Here is a 15,279-nt window from a genome sequence, read left to right on the forward strand (position 1 = left end):
GGAATCCAGCATATCTTTAAACAAGCCATGCAAAATACTACAGACCAAAGCTGGTCTTCTGACTTCTATGCAAACCTTTCACTTCACTTCAAGGGCAGAATTTGATCCTGCAAGTTTTCAGAGGAGCTTATGCACCCTGGAATATTCGCACTGATTAAAATAGAACCCACTTTTATTCATTGCTAAAACATTTTATTATTAGCAGCTCAGGACAGCATTCAGTGCTAAAAAGAATGGCATGACATAATTCTTAAAATATGTTAAGCTGTTAAGATTAACACTACTTTGAGGTTCTTTTATTTTAGTGACTTATTCAGGACCCAACCCTTCTGAAGAAAATCAAATAGAAATAAAAAGAACATAAAATTTCTGCACAGTTAATTTCTATCTATTTGCTTTCTGACACTAGCGACAGAAAAAATTTTTGCATAAAATTTTAAGAGCCATCAAAAACACAAAAGTACCAAAACTCCCACACAGTATTCAGAGCTCACAAGTTGGTGGGAGTGAGTCCATCATTGAAGTCACCCAGACTAAGCTAAGCAGAGCAGTCTCACCAGGTGTGAGTGTCACAAAACTGCTTTTCTGCAGGTGACTATATTAGATCTTTTGGCATGATGTACACTGAAAGTCAGAGAAGTGGGGCTGATCAGCCTTAAGAAGAGACAAAGTAAAACCTTACTGTGGACTTCTATTGCCTAAGAGCAGGTGACAGATAGAGGAGACAGAGCCAGACTCTTCTTGGAAGTAATCACTGCAAGTATGAGAAGCACTGGGGACAAACTGCAATGTGGGAAATTCCAGTTAGATCAGGAAAAAAATTTCACAAGAAGACTAGCCAAACACTGGAACAGATAGCCCAAAGAGGTGTCAATCTCTATCCTTGGAGGCACCTGGCTGGTAAACTCACCCAGGCAACCTCTGAACCACCTGATCCTCCTGAGTAGAGGGTAGAACCATGCAACCCTTGGAGGTCCCCTGAGGCATAGCATTGTTCAAAATTTACTTCAATCTTATATATTTAATAATGTATTTTCCAGTTAACTTCCATATTCTGTACTATAAATCTTACAAAATATGTCATAGATTACAGATAGGCTGGAGAGTTGTTTTCTAATGGTCAACACTGTGCTTTCCAATTAATGCATATGGCTACCTGCCTCAAGGGTACCTGAGGAATCATCATCCTAAGATCTGGGGCAAAAAATCAGAAAATTGAAAACAATAGCAGAAGATGGCAGCTGAAATATATTTTCAGGCTTTTCCTCCTTTACACTGAACATACAAATAAAACAAACCATGAGACTTCCCTGATCAGAATGCTGAAAACACCTTGTCATTATTGAAGTTAGGCTAAGCACTGCAGTCAAACTCATAAAATCCCAGTTAACCCAAGGGCTCCATCACGTCTACTGTTATTACATGCTTGGAAACAAAACAGCTCCTGCTATCAGGATAGTACAGTTTAAATAAACCACATGCAGGAGAACTGGGTCAATAATCCTCTACTAGTGCAACTGGCAGATACCAACTGAAAGCTTTTCCCTACGCCCAATGTTAAGAGCTACAGAAGGAGAAAACAGGCCTTAAAATTCTCCAGAAACTCCACTCTTATCACAGCAGACAACCTCCTCCACAAAACTTCCCAATCTCTAGCTGAGACAGCACTTGGAGCTGCCTGTGTGGACTGGCCAGTGTACAATATCCAAGACTTCCTGGAAGTGGTAGGCACAAAAAACTCTGTGACTCTCATCATGTACCAGCCACCAAGTAGAAAGTTGTACTTTTCTATATATTACCATGACCAGTTCTTGCAGAATTAGGAGGATCAATGCAAAAGTCCCTCCCTTTTCTCCCATATTGAAGCTATTTACTGTAAGGTATTTTTGCCTATTCTGTTTTTGTTGTTCTATTACTGAGAAGCTCTTCAAAGGTAGCTGTAGGAGAGAATATTTAGCAGAGTAGCTAGATGAACAGAGACAGTTTATTCTTAAATCTTAGTTCTTTCATAATGGAAATGTTTTTTCCAACGCTCACACACACAATTACTTTCTCCTAACTATTCCAATATGGATTTCACAAATGCCGTTTAAAGAAAGTAATTGCCAACTACAGTTTAAAGCAAAACAGAGGGATAAGAAATAAATAAGCAAATCAATATGTTGCAAGGTAATCTGATGTATTCTAGTTTATTCAAATGAAACATTGTACAAATCACAATACACTGTGTTTCACACCCTTCAAATATCTTGAATAAACAAACTTCTAACAGGCAAGGAAGATTGTACTCATCAGGACATTTGACAAGGGTAAGCTGACTAATTTACAAGCTAGAGCCATATTTTCATAGTGCACAGAAAACATTATATCCAAGACATATCTTAACCTCTGGCAGAGATAGGTCAGTTATCAACATGACCTAGAAATGTAGAAATATACTTATTTTGAAAAAAAACATGTTACTTTTTCCCACCACTCTTCAAGGCTCTGAGAAGGATGAACTCACATAACTGCTTTTGACTTCCACCTTTCACATCACTGACATCAGAAGTATCATGTTCCCATTCATCAGAGGCTTAAGTTCTGATTGCTTTACTAAAGGGAAAAGACAAATTTCAAAGTAAAAATACTAAATGATTTTGAAAACAAAAGCTAATGCTTTTGCTTCAGAAGTAAAGAAAACTTCCTCCAAAATTGGTATAAAACTCTACAGCAATTCACTGACATGATGGTAAACAAAATGCAATTAAGTGGTATATCCAAATTCTGACTTAACTTTATAAAAATGCTAAAGAAATCAGGAGCAAGGCTTCCTAATTGCCGCTATTGTTTTCATGGAAGAACCTTAATTTTTTCCTGCTCAATATAATAAGACTGAGTGCAAACCCTTTACCTGAATGTATAACCTTTTTTCTTCAGGAAAAGGAAGAACTACAATAATTGAACTGAGGCAGTTACATATTTTTGCCTAACTGCTCTGTGCTTCAATTTATCTTGGTTCCTAAATTACAATTATCACACTCTTATAAATAGTATTTGTTTTAGATGGATTCAAATTTGCTTTGTAATAAAGCAGCATTTTTAAAACTAATCAAATTACACATGGAAGATCTGCTTTGTTATATACATTCCTCAATTTTTCCTTCCCTAATTATAGGAAAAATCTGGTTTAGGGAGGCAACCACAGCAGTTCAACTATGAGCACTGCTTTTCTTCTTATTTCTGCAAGCATCGGCTAAAATGTTGTCAGACTTTGATACAAGACATAAACCTAATTGTGATATTAATTATAATGTCATAATTATGACATTAATTATAATGATCCCTCTGTCATTATGTGGCCCAACTCTTATTTGTCAGACAATACGGCTACTGATATATACAAACATAAGAAAATTTTTGGTTGCATTTGGTCTGATTTTAAAAACACTCTTTCCATAAGCAAAACACATTTAAGAAACCACCAAAATAAATTAAAAGTATTTTTGATGTTTTCTCCAAAAGAGAACTGATGTTTTAGAATTCAGAGCAAAGTTTTACAGCATAGTTCAAGAATTTCCGAAACACTGTTTCAGAACTTTGAAGTTATTCCGGATCCAGATAACCTTGGCTCCTTTTCCTCTGCATGTCCAAAACAAACACAGGAACTTCCATATGCACAACACATACACTCCACAGAAGTTCCCTGCCACTGGTTCTTATATTTGTACTCTATCACATATCTGCAGTTAAGTCAGACTCTGCTTGTACACAGTAGCAGAATTTTCCCCTTATCTCTGGTTTAGAAGCGATATTAGAAAACAACAACAACCCAACCATGATTGAAAAGAGAAAGGCACTAGTTATAACATCTTCTGCCAAACCTAGCTAGCTAATATACGTAGCCATATCACAATTTTTTAAGAATCTTTATATTTTCAAGGATTTCATTTGCACACTCATGCCCTAGATGCAAGATTAGCACTGTTGTACATACTTTTTAAGGCAGTTAACCAGCCGAGCTCTCAGCAGTTTTTCAAAACTTGTGATTCCAGAATGGTTTTCTGTAACAGCTTTTTGCATAAATCATGTTTAGTTATAGTTCTCTCACAGGATAAAAGACAGACTATGTTACAAAGGCTAAGTAACTTATGTTCAGTGTTCCCTTTGGCTCCTTTCCCCAGTTCCTCAGTTTAAGAGAGCTGGATTACATACTCATTCCTGATGAGTCACATTCTAGGAATACCAGAAGATACTCAGTTTGAGGAATTCATTTCGCTTTTCTAAAAAGTTTACCATTCAGTAAAAAAAATAAAATTGTCAACATATGTAAATCTTCCTAAATGCTAACTATGTGTCCATACTAGTATACAACTTGGAAATTGAGCAGTACTAATTGGAAAATCAGAAGAAAAACAGTGTTTAGCCATGCAATGCATACTTTGAAGATTACTTACTTACATAAAGATCTGTTAAAATAAACATCTAAAAAGATGGCACACCATTAAAAATAGTTCAGTTCACTGTCCAAATTCAGTAATTCCCAGACTACACCAGAAAGAGGTACTTTCAAATGTTACCACTGAATGTGTAAAGAATGATAGAGATTCCCCTAATGCCTCTTGCAATATACTGTTTTAAAGATGCTTTGGAACTGCTTGTCCTAGCTGCGTAGGCCATATACAGTAATCTGAAACTGATACCTTGGATTTCAGAATGGTCCCAAGTCTCAGTATCCAAATAAACAGTCATACTTTCATGTTTAACACTTGAATTCAACTTCATGCTTTAAGGCTGCTATGTGCACTAAAAATATGCAACTTCTTACAGAAATACTTTGTATTTTACTGTATGAAAGACTAAAGTTGTTTTTGTAGATTTAAAAGTGCTGAACACATTTTTCTTTCTGAAAACTTTCTACTAAGCAAGCCGTCAGGAATGATCAGTATCTGCTTGGCAAATCTGACTATTTAAAGGCAGAACAACTTTTCTTGAATGCAAGCTCTGGAAAGTAATTTATATCCCTATTTTCCATTCCCTTTTATTGCAACACATTTTCCTGCCAAAATAATCCATGCAAGAATGCATGACTGAAGGAATCTGCTCAGAGTTCAATGGTGTACTGTCAACTCCCTTAATCTGATATATGGCTCTTAATTGAGGGAATTGCATCTCTTGCTCTCTTTTTTTTTGTTTTTAAAAAAGATTTTTAGGAGTGGTTCCAAAGAAAGAGATAATGAAGAATAGCTGAAAAAAACTGCATCTCCAGCACTCTGACTAGTTCAATAGAAGCTAGTAGTCATCATTCAGAAAGACAAAGCCTTTACATTTTGCAAACAGTAAAAATTCTATACTTTCTGTGTCTTAGAAGTTACATCTGAAAGTGGACAGATAAAACTGACAAACTCCATTCACACAACAATAATTGAATTCTAAATATATGAGATCTGATGTGTTCTAAGTAAACACTAAGGCTACAAGTGTAGCTAGATTCTCCTTTTGCTCCTTTTGAAGGAGAAAGATTTAAAACAAAAATAAAAGGCACACCCTTGCAAAGAGTTGCATTTTACAAAGTAAGTGTACACTAAAAAATACTTGGACGCTCTGCAAGAATGCATATTGCAATTGAAAACAACCACAATAAACAAACCCTTATAGATTAATGGCTTCACACCTATTTCATTTTTTATTATTCTTTAAACAGAAAGAACAAAAGGCATTTCTGAGAACAAATGACTATATGTAACATTTCTCACTGAGGAATCCTACAGTAATGCATGCTCTCCAAAAAATGTTTTCAGGATTGAGTTCCAAATATATTTGCTCAGTATTTGAGCAAAGTTACCAACAGTTGCCATTGCTTGACAATAAAAAGATAATATTTTAAAATATCACAGTTATAAATGCACATATTTATTATTAATTATTTTCACAATTACTGTATTTTGGTTACCTAAGTCCAGAGTTTTCATCCTGTATTTGAATCCCATAATCAAAAGGTCATTCTACGGCAGACCACACAACAGAACAAAAGCATATTTTTCAGAACAATATTAGCAACACTAAACTTGTATCACTGGTTTTCTCTCTCCTGCACCCCAGAAGTGCACATGCTGTCACAGTTCAATGCCTCCAAAATGAACTAAACTAAACCTTTCAGACTCTAAGGAGAAATGTCAGTTCACCCAGGACTGAGAGCATTCAAATACTGCATTCAAACCACCTGTGCTCAACAATTTTACAAAATAATGACATTGGTTCATATGTTGGTCACGTATGTAGATTTCTATTAACATTTCATAAAAAAATCACTCAACACACTAAAACTGTGGAAGAGTAAATTGCAGTTCCAAAAGAATCCTTCAAAATACCAAGTAGGGAGATTCTGGGGGGAAAAAGGATGAACAGATATTTACATATTCAACTAGCACAAACCAAGTCTCATCATAATGCCAGCACTCAATCTATATGACTATATATGAGCTCCAAGACAGTGCCTGCAAATATATTTGTGGTATTTAAACAAACAAGACAAACAGTTGGTAACTGGTACGCTTATCACATTTGGTGTTTTAGATTCCTTTCACAGAACTAATCCATCAGAAAAAAAAAATATACATGCACACAAATAACACACTGTCTTATGACTCGAGCCTTTCTGTAGCTTTTAACTGTGTTGCTTAGGTAGAAATTATTTTCTTCCTTTGTGGGTTTTTTTTAAGCAGAATTTTCAGCACTGTAATGTTTACAAAACCGTTGCATTGTTTAACATTCTAAGCTTTTATTCACCGACACTTCTCACATTTCCTCCCCTTGGACATTCCCTAAACTCTGTAACAACTTTTGCAACTGTTTAGGAGCAATCCAAGTCCCCATAAAGACCAGAAGGTGTAGAAATGATGCAAACACGGGATAGCTGCTCCAGTAGCTGATTACCCTACATGGCAAGGATTTACCACATCGGTCATCTAGCACCAAAAACTAAAGCTATGCCTTCACTTGACAACTCACTTACCTCCCGCAATTCAAGCCTCTGAGCCACGGCTTCCAGACTTTCCTGGCCTGTGCTTTCCACCGACAGCGTGAACTCCACAAATTCATTGTTGAGCAGCTGGATACGAGCCACCAAGCAACTCTTGCTGGATACTGTGTAACGTCGAGTTCGTTTCAATTTTAACCCAAAAGGTAGAGGCATCTTCTTTTTCCCCCAGAGATGGTTAGTGATAAAGAGCTACTACCACTGAGACCTTGAGAGGTGACTAGAAGTCACCTCCTCTCAAAAGGTAAGGAGCTGTAAAGTCTCCAGAGATCAACCAGCAGCAGCAGTATCCATTAAAGCCAAGCAAGTCTTCCACCAGGAGACAAGAAGATACATCCACTGGAGTTCTAGTAAGGAGCAAAAGGGAAAGAAAAGAAATACAGGAATCAGAAATACTTTCACTGAAAGGGGAATGATAACATGGGAAAAAGAACATGTATATTTTTTCTAAATCTAAATAATCAGTTTACCTTTCCAAAATGCAGGGCTGTTACGTATTCAAATAATGAAGTAAGTACCAGAGTTTCTGGTTTTTCCACAGATGACATTGGGTTTTGGCAAGTTGACCTCTTTTCTTTTTAAATTCACAAGTGAATAATGAGTCTTAATCAGGTGTGACTACAATGTCTTAAAATAAGTATTTATAAACTGAATAGGTATTTAAATGAAATATGTCTATGAAATCTGAGTTGGCTAAGGTATTTGTAATACTGAACAAACACATTTTCTTTAAGAGCAAATCCAGCAACCTGGCTTGTTTTTCAGAGCGTCGTGCAGCCTCAGCCACTATCTACTGTTGGATTAAACACAAAACCAAGCCCCATAAATGCTAAAGGGGGGAAAAAAAGAAAGGCAGGAGGGGCATTTGAATTCACACTGGAGCCATTTCCTACCAGACAATTGAAGTGCAATTCCTCTAATCTTGCATGGATTACAGCAAATCATACCCTATTCCTTATGCTCAACTGCTGTGTGGTGCTTCAGGTTGTGCTTTGCCTCACCAATAGAGTATGTGAATTCTGAGAACCATTTATTTTCTAATTTTTCCTTGAAAAACATACTCTTACCCAGACCACAGGTAGCCACCCATCTCCCCACCTTTTGCAAACACCCTCACGCCTCCTTTCCCGACAACTCCATTCCATGCTTTGCCTTTCTCCTTTTCCAAGTGTTTTCTTAGCGCACGCACCCCAGTCTGTGAAATTCGTCACAGCGTCACGGAAGGCTCTGGGCTGGAAGGCGCTTTAGAGATGCCCGCGGTGCCCCGGGCAGGGGATGCCATTCCCCCGCTGAGGCGGCTCGGGCCGGGCCGGGCCGGGCCGTGAGGGGCGGGAGCGCGCCCGGAGCCGCGCCCGCGCCGGGCAGCAGCTCTGCCTCTGCTCCTCTAGTGGCAGCGACGCCCCGACGGAAAGGAGGGAAAGAAAACAAACGCCTACTTCCCTTTTCTAAGTTGTTTCCCCCCCCCCCCCCCCCCCCAGGTATTAGTAGCACATATTAAAAAGCACAATTTGATTTCTGAGGACTCTCAGGATGACCAGACAGGAGGAACGTGAGGACACGAGATTCTTTGGAACGGAGGAACCGGAAGAAGCAGTCTTCCTAGTACACCTGCTTTTAAACCCGAAGGTACAGCTGTAAACAGATACCACATTCTCCTTGGACAGTGATATACCCACCTAGAAACTTATCCAACATAACCACCAACTCTTTAGGCTAAAAACCCCCTATCAGACTCCCTACTGCCCAGCCAGCAGCACGGCAAAGAAGAAAGGAAGGTGGAAAACCATTAAAGGCCTACAATGGGGAGAAAGAGGAGGCGGCGTGGCATTTTTTCTCAATGACATCTTTGCAGCCCTACTCCAAAGAATGACCAGAAGCATATTTCATGACCTCGTTTGTGATAATCTTGAAGCCGTTCTACCATTCTACATAATCCCCATCATCAACAGATACCATCTAAAATCTTAGCTGAATAAAAAAACAATCCTCACCCAAACACTAACATTTATTTTTGGGTGTAGCTGTAGAATAGATAACAACAGGTTTCCCTGAAAAATTTAGGGATACAGAGGGAATCCTCACTTTATTACTCCCTCTGCACTTTGATCCTCCAAATCCAGCCCTGCTTGAACAGCATGCAGGGAATGCTCTACAGACAGAAGCTTTTAGTCCCCTGTCCACTGCCAGCAAAATCTTGCCCTGGGTTTATTCCTGACAGGGTAACTTTTAGCTGGCTGACCTTAGCTCATGTCCCCGAGGCCCAATTTCCAATACATTCTTTGCACAGTTAGGTGTCTTCTTTGGTGCTACAGCAATGAGAGAAATCAATTTACTCCTCTCTGAAAGCTACAGTCAGAAATGCAGAAGTGTTTTAATCTCAGGTTTTATGGAGTGCCACTGAGTATGAAAGAATTTCAATATTTTATACCCATATCAAGGGTTAGAAAAGTATTCTAAGACCACAGAAGGAAAAAAAAAAACCAACAAAACTAAAAATCACTAACCACAGACTAACCTGGCAGGTGAAATTTCCAAACCATCGAATGCTGACATGAGGCAGCCTCAGACTTTCAGTTATTTCTCTATGCAAACAGGTAGCAATGCAAACATAAGAAGGATGTTTAGAGCAGAATTTTCAGAATGTGCCAGCCAGGAACATTCTCCAGGTTATGATCTGTTGTTTTCATTAAATGCTCCTGAGCATTTACCCTAAATTATTTCATTTTTGTATGCCTGACATAACCTTCATGACTTCTGAAAGCCATGTATAACAAGAAAAACTAAAGTAATTAAGTTCTAGAACATGTCACAAAAGACCAACTAAAAAAAGATTCCAAACATATAATATTGTCGAATTAAGGCAAGTTTGCTGAATAACACCAGGGTATTATTCAGTATCTTCTACTGCTAGCCATGTGTATTTATTGAAAACATAGCTGTGCTGGTTTTACTCAGCAGCTGTGCATTCTGCAGTCCTAGGTGCTCTCAAATTTGCCTGCTGCATTACTTTAAATTCAGACCTACCTGCATTGTTTTAAGCTACTTTAGCCAAAACTCATGGTTACATACTGCCAGGAGTTACAAATCCAGCTGATGACCTTTACAATAACAAGCCTTTATTTGCCAAGCCTGGAACTTTCATGCAACACCTAAAAATGTTTTTTAGTGGCCAAACTTTGTACCTTTATATTTCAACAGAAACCTGTCGTTTCAAAAATGCTGTATTAGAATTTCAGCTACATGGCCGCGACTAATGTGTGACTACTGAGCACTGTGGTATCTTTCTTCTTTACTTTCACCTCCCACTCCCCCGTCAATTATTAGCATTTTACTATACACATATTTTTAAATAGCCAGCATAAATTACAGTAATCAAAATAAAATTGCAATATATCATGGTGAAAAAGGGTTCCTATTACTTCAAATTCTTGAAATACATATATTTTTATTTCAGAGATATTTGGGCAGCCAAAAAAGTAATCAAAATACTCCACCCTCTCCTTGTTTTACCAGTTAATCTTTGACAGGACTCTTGGACTGAGCAGCAATAAGTGCCTATCTCAAACTTTGCCCACCTCCAGAAGCACAGTCCCATGACCATTTCAACCATTTACTTTTCAAAAACTAAGTGGTTGAAACTCTTCAGCCTTACGGTACACACCAGAGAAGATCACCCGCTATTTTTTTTTTATTATTATTATTATTTTTTTATTTTTTTTTTGCTGTGTCCGCTGTTTTCCCCTTACCGTGCACAGCGATCCAAAGACACCGGGTCTCCTTTCACATATGTGCAGCCGAAAAAAAGCCCCAGCGCTCCGAGACTTCTTCTCCCGGAGCCATCTCATCTGTGTTCCCCGGGAACTGAGTTACTGTGTTCCTCTTGTCCGAAACAGCTGCTATCTCGGCTAACCCACCTTCTTCTCAGATCACTCATAGTGAAAACATTCCTCACTTCCTGTCTCAAAAAACTCGCTCTGGATATCATTCCACTGGGTAAAGAGCTGGGGGGTGGAAGAAAATACTACAACAAAATAAACCTGTGCCAGCCAGCTCTTCAGGCGGCCTCTTTCATGTGACGCTGTGCCGCATGAGCGCAAATTGCGTTCTCAGGAATATTTTCAAATCGGCCGTCCCTGTGTGCCTCTGTGTGTGTGCATTTAATTTCTTTTCCTGGAGGCGTTCCCCTCGCTCTATCCATGCGGAAGGATACGCTGAAAGAATTAAAGCGAAGGCCCGTATGCTTGTAGCCCATTACCTCAGAGAGTTGGAATGCCTGGCAGGGAGAATGTCAGCAATGAACAGCTGCTTCTCTGGCTACAGGGGCACTACAGAAATAGGGGTTACAACAAATAGCAGGCAATCCTTGCTTTTTTTAATCATATGATCATTTATTTTAAGCCTTTCCAGTTAAGGCAAATATCTTACCAAAATTCTGTTGGTCTTCTTTTCATGCAGCTTGGAAATAATTTCAAGGTTTAATCTCTATGTGTTTTATCAAATGACCTATGCACATACATTTAGGTCCTTGCAAAGTTTCAGCTGTTGGTGAGATACACAGCAAAAAAAATGCAGACTAAAGGCTGATCTTTCAGCCTGTCTGGACTTAAAAACTCCCAAAGGTGTCAGTAGAAATGATACCCTTACTAACAACTATCTTAGCAAGTTTTAGATGCATATAAATTCAGTAATATTTAGAGTGTTTAACTAATGCAAACACCATAAGAGAGGGTGCTTCAGTCTCACAAGTATATGAAGACCTCCGTGTGTTTGCATGCACTTGAAATCAACAGCTGTTGAGTGCAATTTGGAATATTGGGTCTCCACACTGAGTGAACCAAGCAAAAGTATATACAAACATAGAACCAGTCAAGGATGAGGAAAAAGGTAAAGTGAGTATGTGAACGCTGACTAATAACTTTAAAACCTAGAAAGTGTTTTGGTGATGTGAAGTGCACAAACATGCTACTGTCTGAGCAGGTATAACCTGCAGGTCAACTATGCAAATAGCAAGTTGCTCACGAGGACACTAATCTCAGCTGAAATATGTAGGTAATTTTGTACTATAATGAATTCTTCAGAGTTATTTCTCTTAGACACAATCATCTTCCCTGAGATCAGAGGAATCTTTTTTTTTTTTTCCTTCCATACATCAGCCTTAATTATAATGAGCAGTCCATAAGCAATATATAAAACATTAGTTAGGGGAATCGTATGTTGAGTAAAATAAATTAACTTTGAACTAGCCTAAATTGTACCCTTTCTAAAGGTGACTGCTAGAGGATAAAACTGCACTTACTTGCTGGAGAAAACTGACTGATACAATGTATGAAAAATCCAAACCATGAAAATTTGGGGTTACTGAGGCAACCCCTCCTATTTCTAAACAATTCATACTGGAAACAAAGTCTGAATTCTCTTATCTGTCACATTTCCTGCTCTAATTTTTCATCACACCCTTTTCCTCTCTCATTCCCTGCCTAGAACTTGCATTTATTAGACTTTCCTTGCTTTCCAGTTAGTTCTTGCTGCATTTTTCTTCTGTTCATTTACATTAAAGACAACACCTCATCTTAAAAGAGACAGCTGGGACATTATCAATATGGTCCTCTGCAAATTACATTTTCTTTTGAAGCTCATCACATTTGAATTCACAAATAATATTTTTCTTCTGCTTTTTCCTTCTTATAATCCCAGTTTGTGTCCAAACTTTGTGTCTTTCTGCACTTTCTCCATATTCCACCACCTAATTTTTTTTTCATCTCACCACCTCTATATTACCTGCTTTGCTCCAACTATCAACTCTAATAAAAGGGACAAAGAGACAATGGCAGCCATGAACATGTGATGGACTCTGGTAAAGACACATCAATAAAATGTAGAGAGATTACCTGAGGGCACTATATTGAGCTTCTGCTTTCCCATTTAAGTCCCAGTCAACACTCAAAACATTCATAGTTCTTGACCTCATGTTTGCTATAATCTTTCTTCTGTTGTTGAAGTTTATGTGAAGAAACTTGTAATATCCCAGAGCTGAATTTTTCACCCCTTGTTCTATAGGCACAGAGGAAAGTTCCTGCCCACTGGGTTGAATTTGGCCTGCCCATAGTGGAACAGGGATAAGCCTATGTTTTTTTAAGAAAAAGAGAGACATCCTCCCTTCTGAGACAGGTTTTTGGAGGGTTGTTTGGTTGGTTTTTTTTTTTTCATCTTAGTCTAAATGCGTGATTGCAGTTTGAGTGTATCAGGCAATGGTAGAAGTTGATGCAAATATTCACCTTATTTCAATTCCAGAGGAACTCTCCAGCATCTAGACTTTGTATTGACTAAAGGTAAAACAGAAAGTTGGAAGTAAGCCAAACAGGAAGCAAAATCAGGCACCCTCCAGGCAGAAAATTTATATGCAAGCATATATTCCTCAGCCTAATGGAGAGTTACCTGTTTGTGATAAAAACACAGGCAGGGTAACCCGGAAACGGCTAGTTAAAGGGGCTTTCCCACAGTTCTGAGACAATGAAGAAGTCATGTGGAAAAATATCTTAATTTACACCATGCAAAATAGTAACTTCATGAACTGAAAAGTCAGAATATCTCTCATTCTAAATCTGAAAGCTGTTCTCTAAACAAATTTACTTTATTCATCATGTTTTTGTTCTGAAGCCTTCCTGTTTTTCATCATTCTATTTCTTATTTGTGAGAGAGCAAGAGATGGCTGGGTCTATATGCATCATTATGTATTTCTGATGGTAGTAGAGAGGAGTGCTAGAAAATGACCATACCATATGTCTATTACATGCTTGAAGCCTGCAATTTCATGTGTGCAAGATTCATTTTTACTTATGGGGTGCTGTAAAGTGTTGAACATGTTCAACTAAGTAACTAATTAAGGTTATAGAATTTTCCTATTAGAAGAAAACAGGCAGTTTTCCTACACAGAATGTAGTGCTGAACTTGAAGCAATGAGCTCCTGCTGTTCTTTGCAAAGGAGCATTTTCTCAAACACAGTATCTTTTTCTAAAGTAAATCCTTTACTTATGAAATAAACTCAGTTCTTGTCTCTGTACTGCAGTAATTCTTTTTCCAATAATACAACATAGTACAACATAATTGAAATCTTAAGAAAGCAAAATGTGTCTCTTAAATGTTAAAATGGAATGGTGTAATTGAACTAATTTGTTATTGGTTGCCTCTCACTGTAACATCAATATATTCTAAGTGGAATCAGGCTAACAGCTCAGATCATTAGCAATAATTAGTCTAAACTATCTCTGTATGATGTTTGATTTATATTAGGAACAATGATGCAGAAAGGGATTAATACAGCTGTTAACTACAATGCCTGGAGTTTATTTTAATCAGTGGCATTACTTGTAAAAGACCCTTTATCTGTAGGCTGGGCTTTGTATAATATTACTACTCATTAAATCAGCTGAAGTGAATCTGGGGTATTGGTGCAAAAGATAAATTGTTTGCCTCAAGCATTAGTTCTTTTTAGTTTCCTATTATGCTTACCTTGTAGGCTTTTCTCCACATTGTTTTTCCCCCCTTGCAACTGATCCCCTGTAGCAGTAATACCCGTGGATGCTTGTACGGTGTGTGTGTGTGTGTGTGTGGCCAGTTTTGGTAGTGCAGGAGCTACAGGGGTGACTTCTGTGGGAAGCTGTTGAGGGCTTCCTCTATGTCTGAAAAAGAAAATGCCAGCCAGCTCCAGGATGGACCCTCCACTGGCCAAAACCGGCCACACACACCCAGTACGGTTCCATCAGTGGAACTCTGGGATGACATTTTTAAGAAGGGTAGAAAAGTTATTGTGCACAAGCAAATTTCAGCCAGAGAGAGGAATGAAAACATGTGATAGGAGCAGCTCTGCAGGAGCCAAGGTCAGTGCAGAAGGAGGGGCAGGAGGTGCTCCAGACACCAAAGCTGAGGTTCCCCTGCAGCCCTTGGTGCAGCCCATGGTGAGGCAGCTGTGCCCCTGCAGCCCACGGAGGTCAGTGGGGGAGCAGAGATCCACCTGCAGCCCACGGAGGTCAGTGGGGGAGCAGAGATCCACCTGCAGCCCACGGAGGTCAGTGGGGGAGCGGAGATCGACCTGCAGCCCACAGAGCAGCCCCATGCTAGAACACATGGATGCCTGGAGGCTGTGAACCTGCGGGAAGCCCGTGCTGGAGCTGGCTCCTGGCAGGACCCGTGGCCTTGTGAAGAGACGAGCCCATGCTGGAGCAGGTTTGCTGTCAGGACTTGGGACCCTCTGGGGGATCCAC

The 15,279-nt window shown here is 38.9% G+C and overlaps 1 protein-coding gene across 3 annotated transcripts in view; it reads right to left on the bottom strand.

Moving 5' to 3' along the window:
- PTPN21 (protein tyrosine phosphatase non-receptor type 21) overlaps nt 1-11,205 on the bottom strand; it is a 44,973-nt gene extending 33,768 nt beyond the window's left edge. The window contains exons 1-2 of one of the 3 annotated variants that reach the window (XM_015631639.3): nt 10,765-11,205; nt 6,995-7,365 (exon numbers count right to left, since the gene is read on the bottom strand). In XM_015631639.3, coding sequence (XP_015487125.1) covers nt 6,995-7,174 — 180 coding nt within the window. In that variant the 5' untranslated portion in view covers nt 7,175-7,365; nt 10,765-11,205. Of the gene's footprint in view, nt 1-6,994; nt 7,366-8,207; nt 8,306-10,764 lie in introns of those variants that run through there. The other 2 variants (XM_015631641.1, XM_015631640.3) reach the window with 2 other exon arrangements.
- Between the last annotated feature and the right edge of the window lie 4,074 nt (nt 11,206-15,279).

This window comes from Parus major, chromosome 5, assembly GCF_001522545.3.
Source record: "Parus major isolate Abel chromosome 5, Parus_major1.1, whole genome shotgun sequence".
Taxonomy (NCBI): Eukaryota; Metazoa; Chordata; class Aves; order Passeriformes; family Paridae; genus Parus; species Parus major.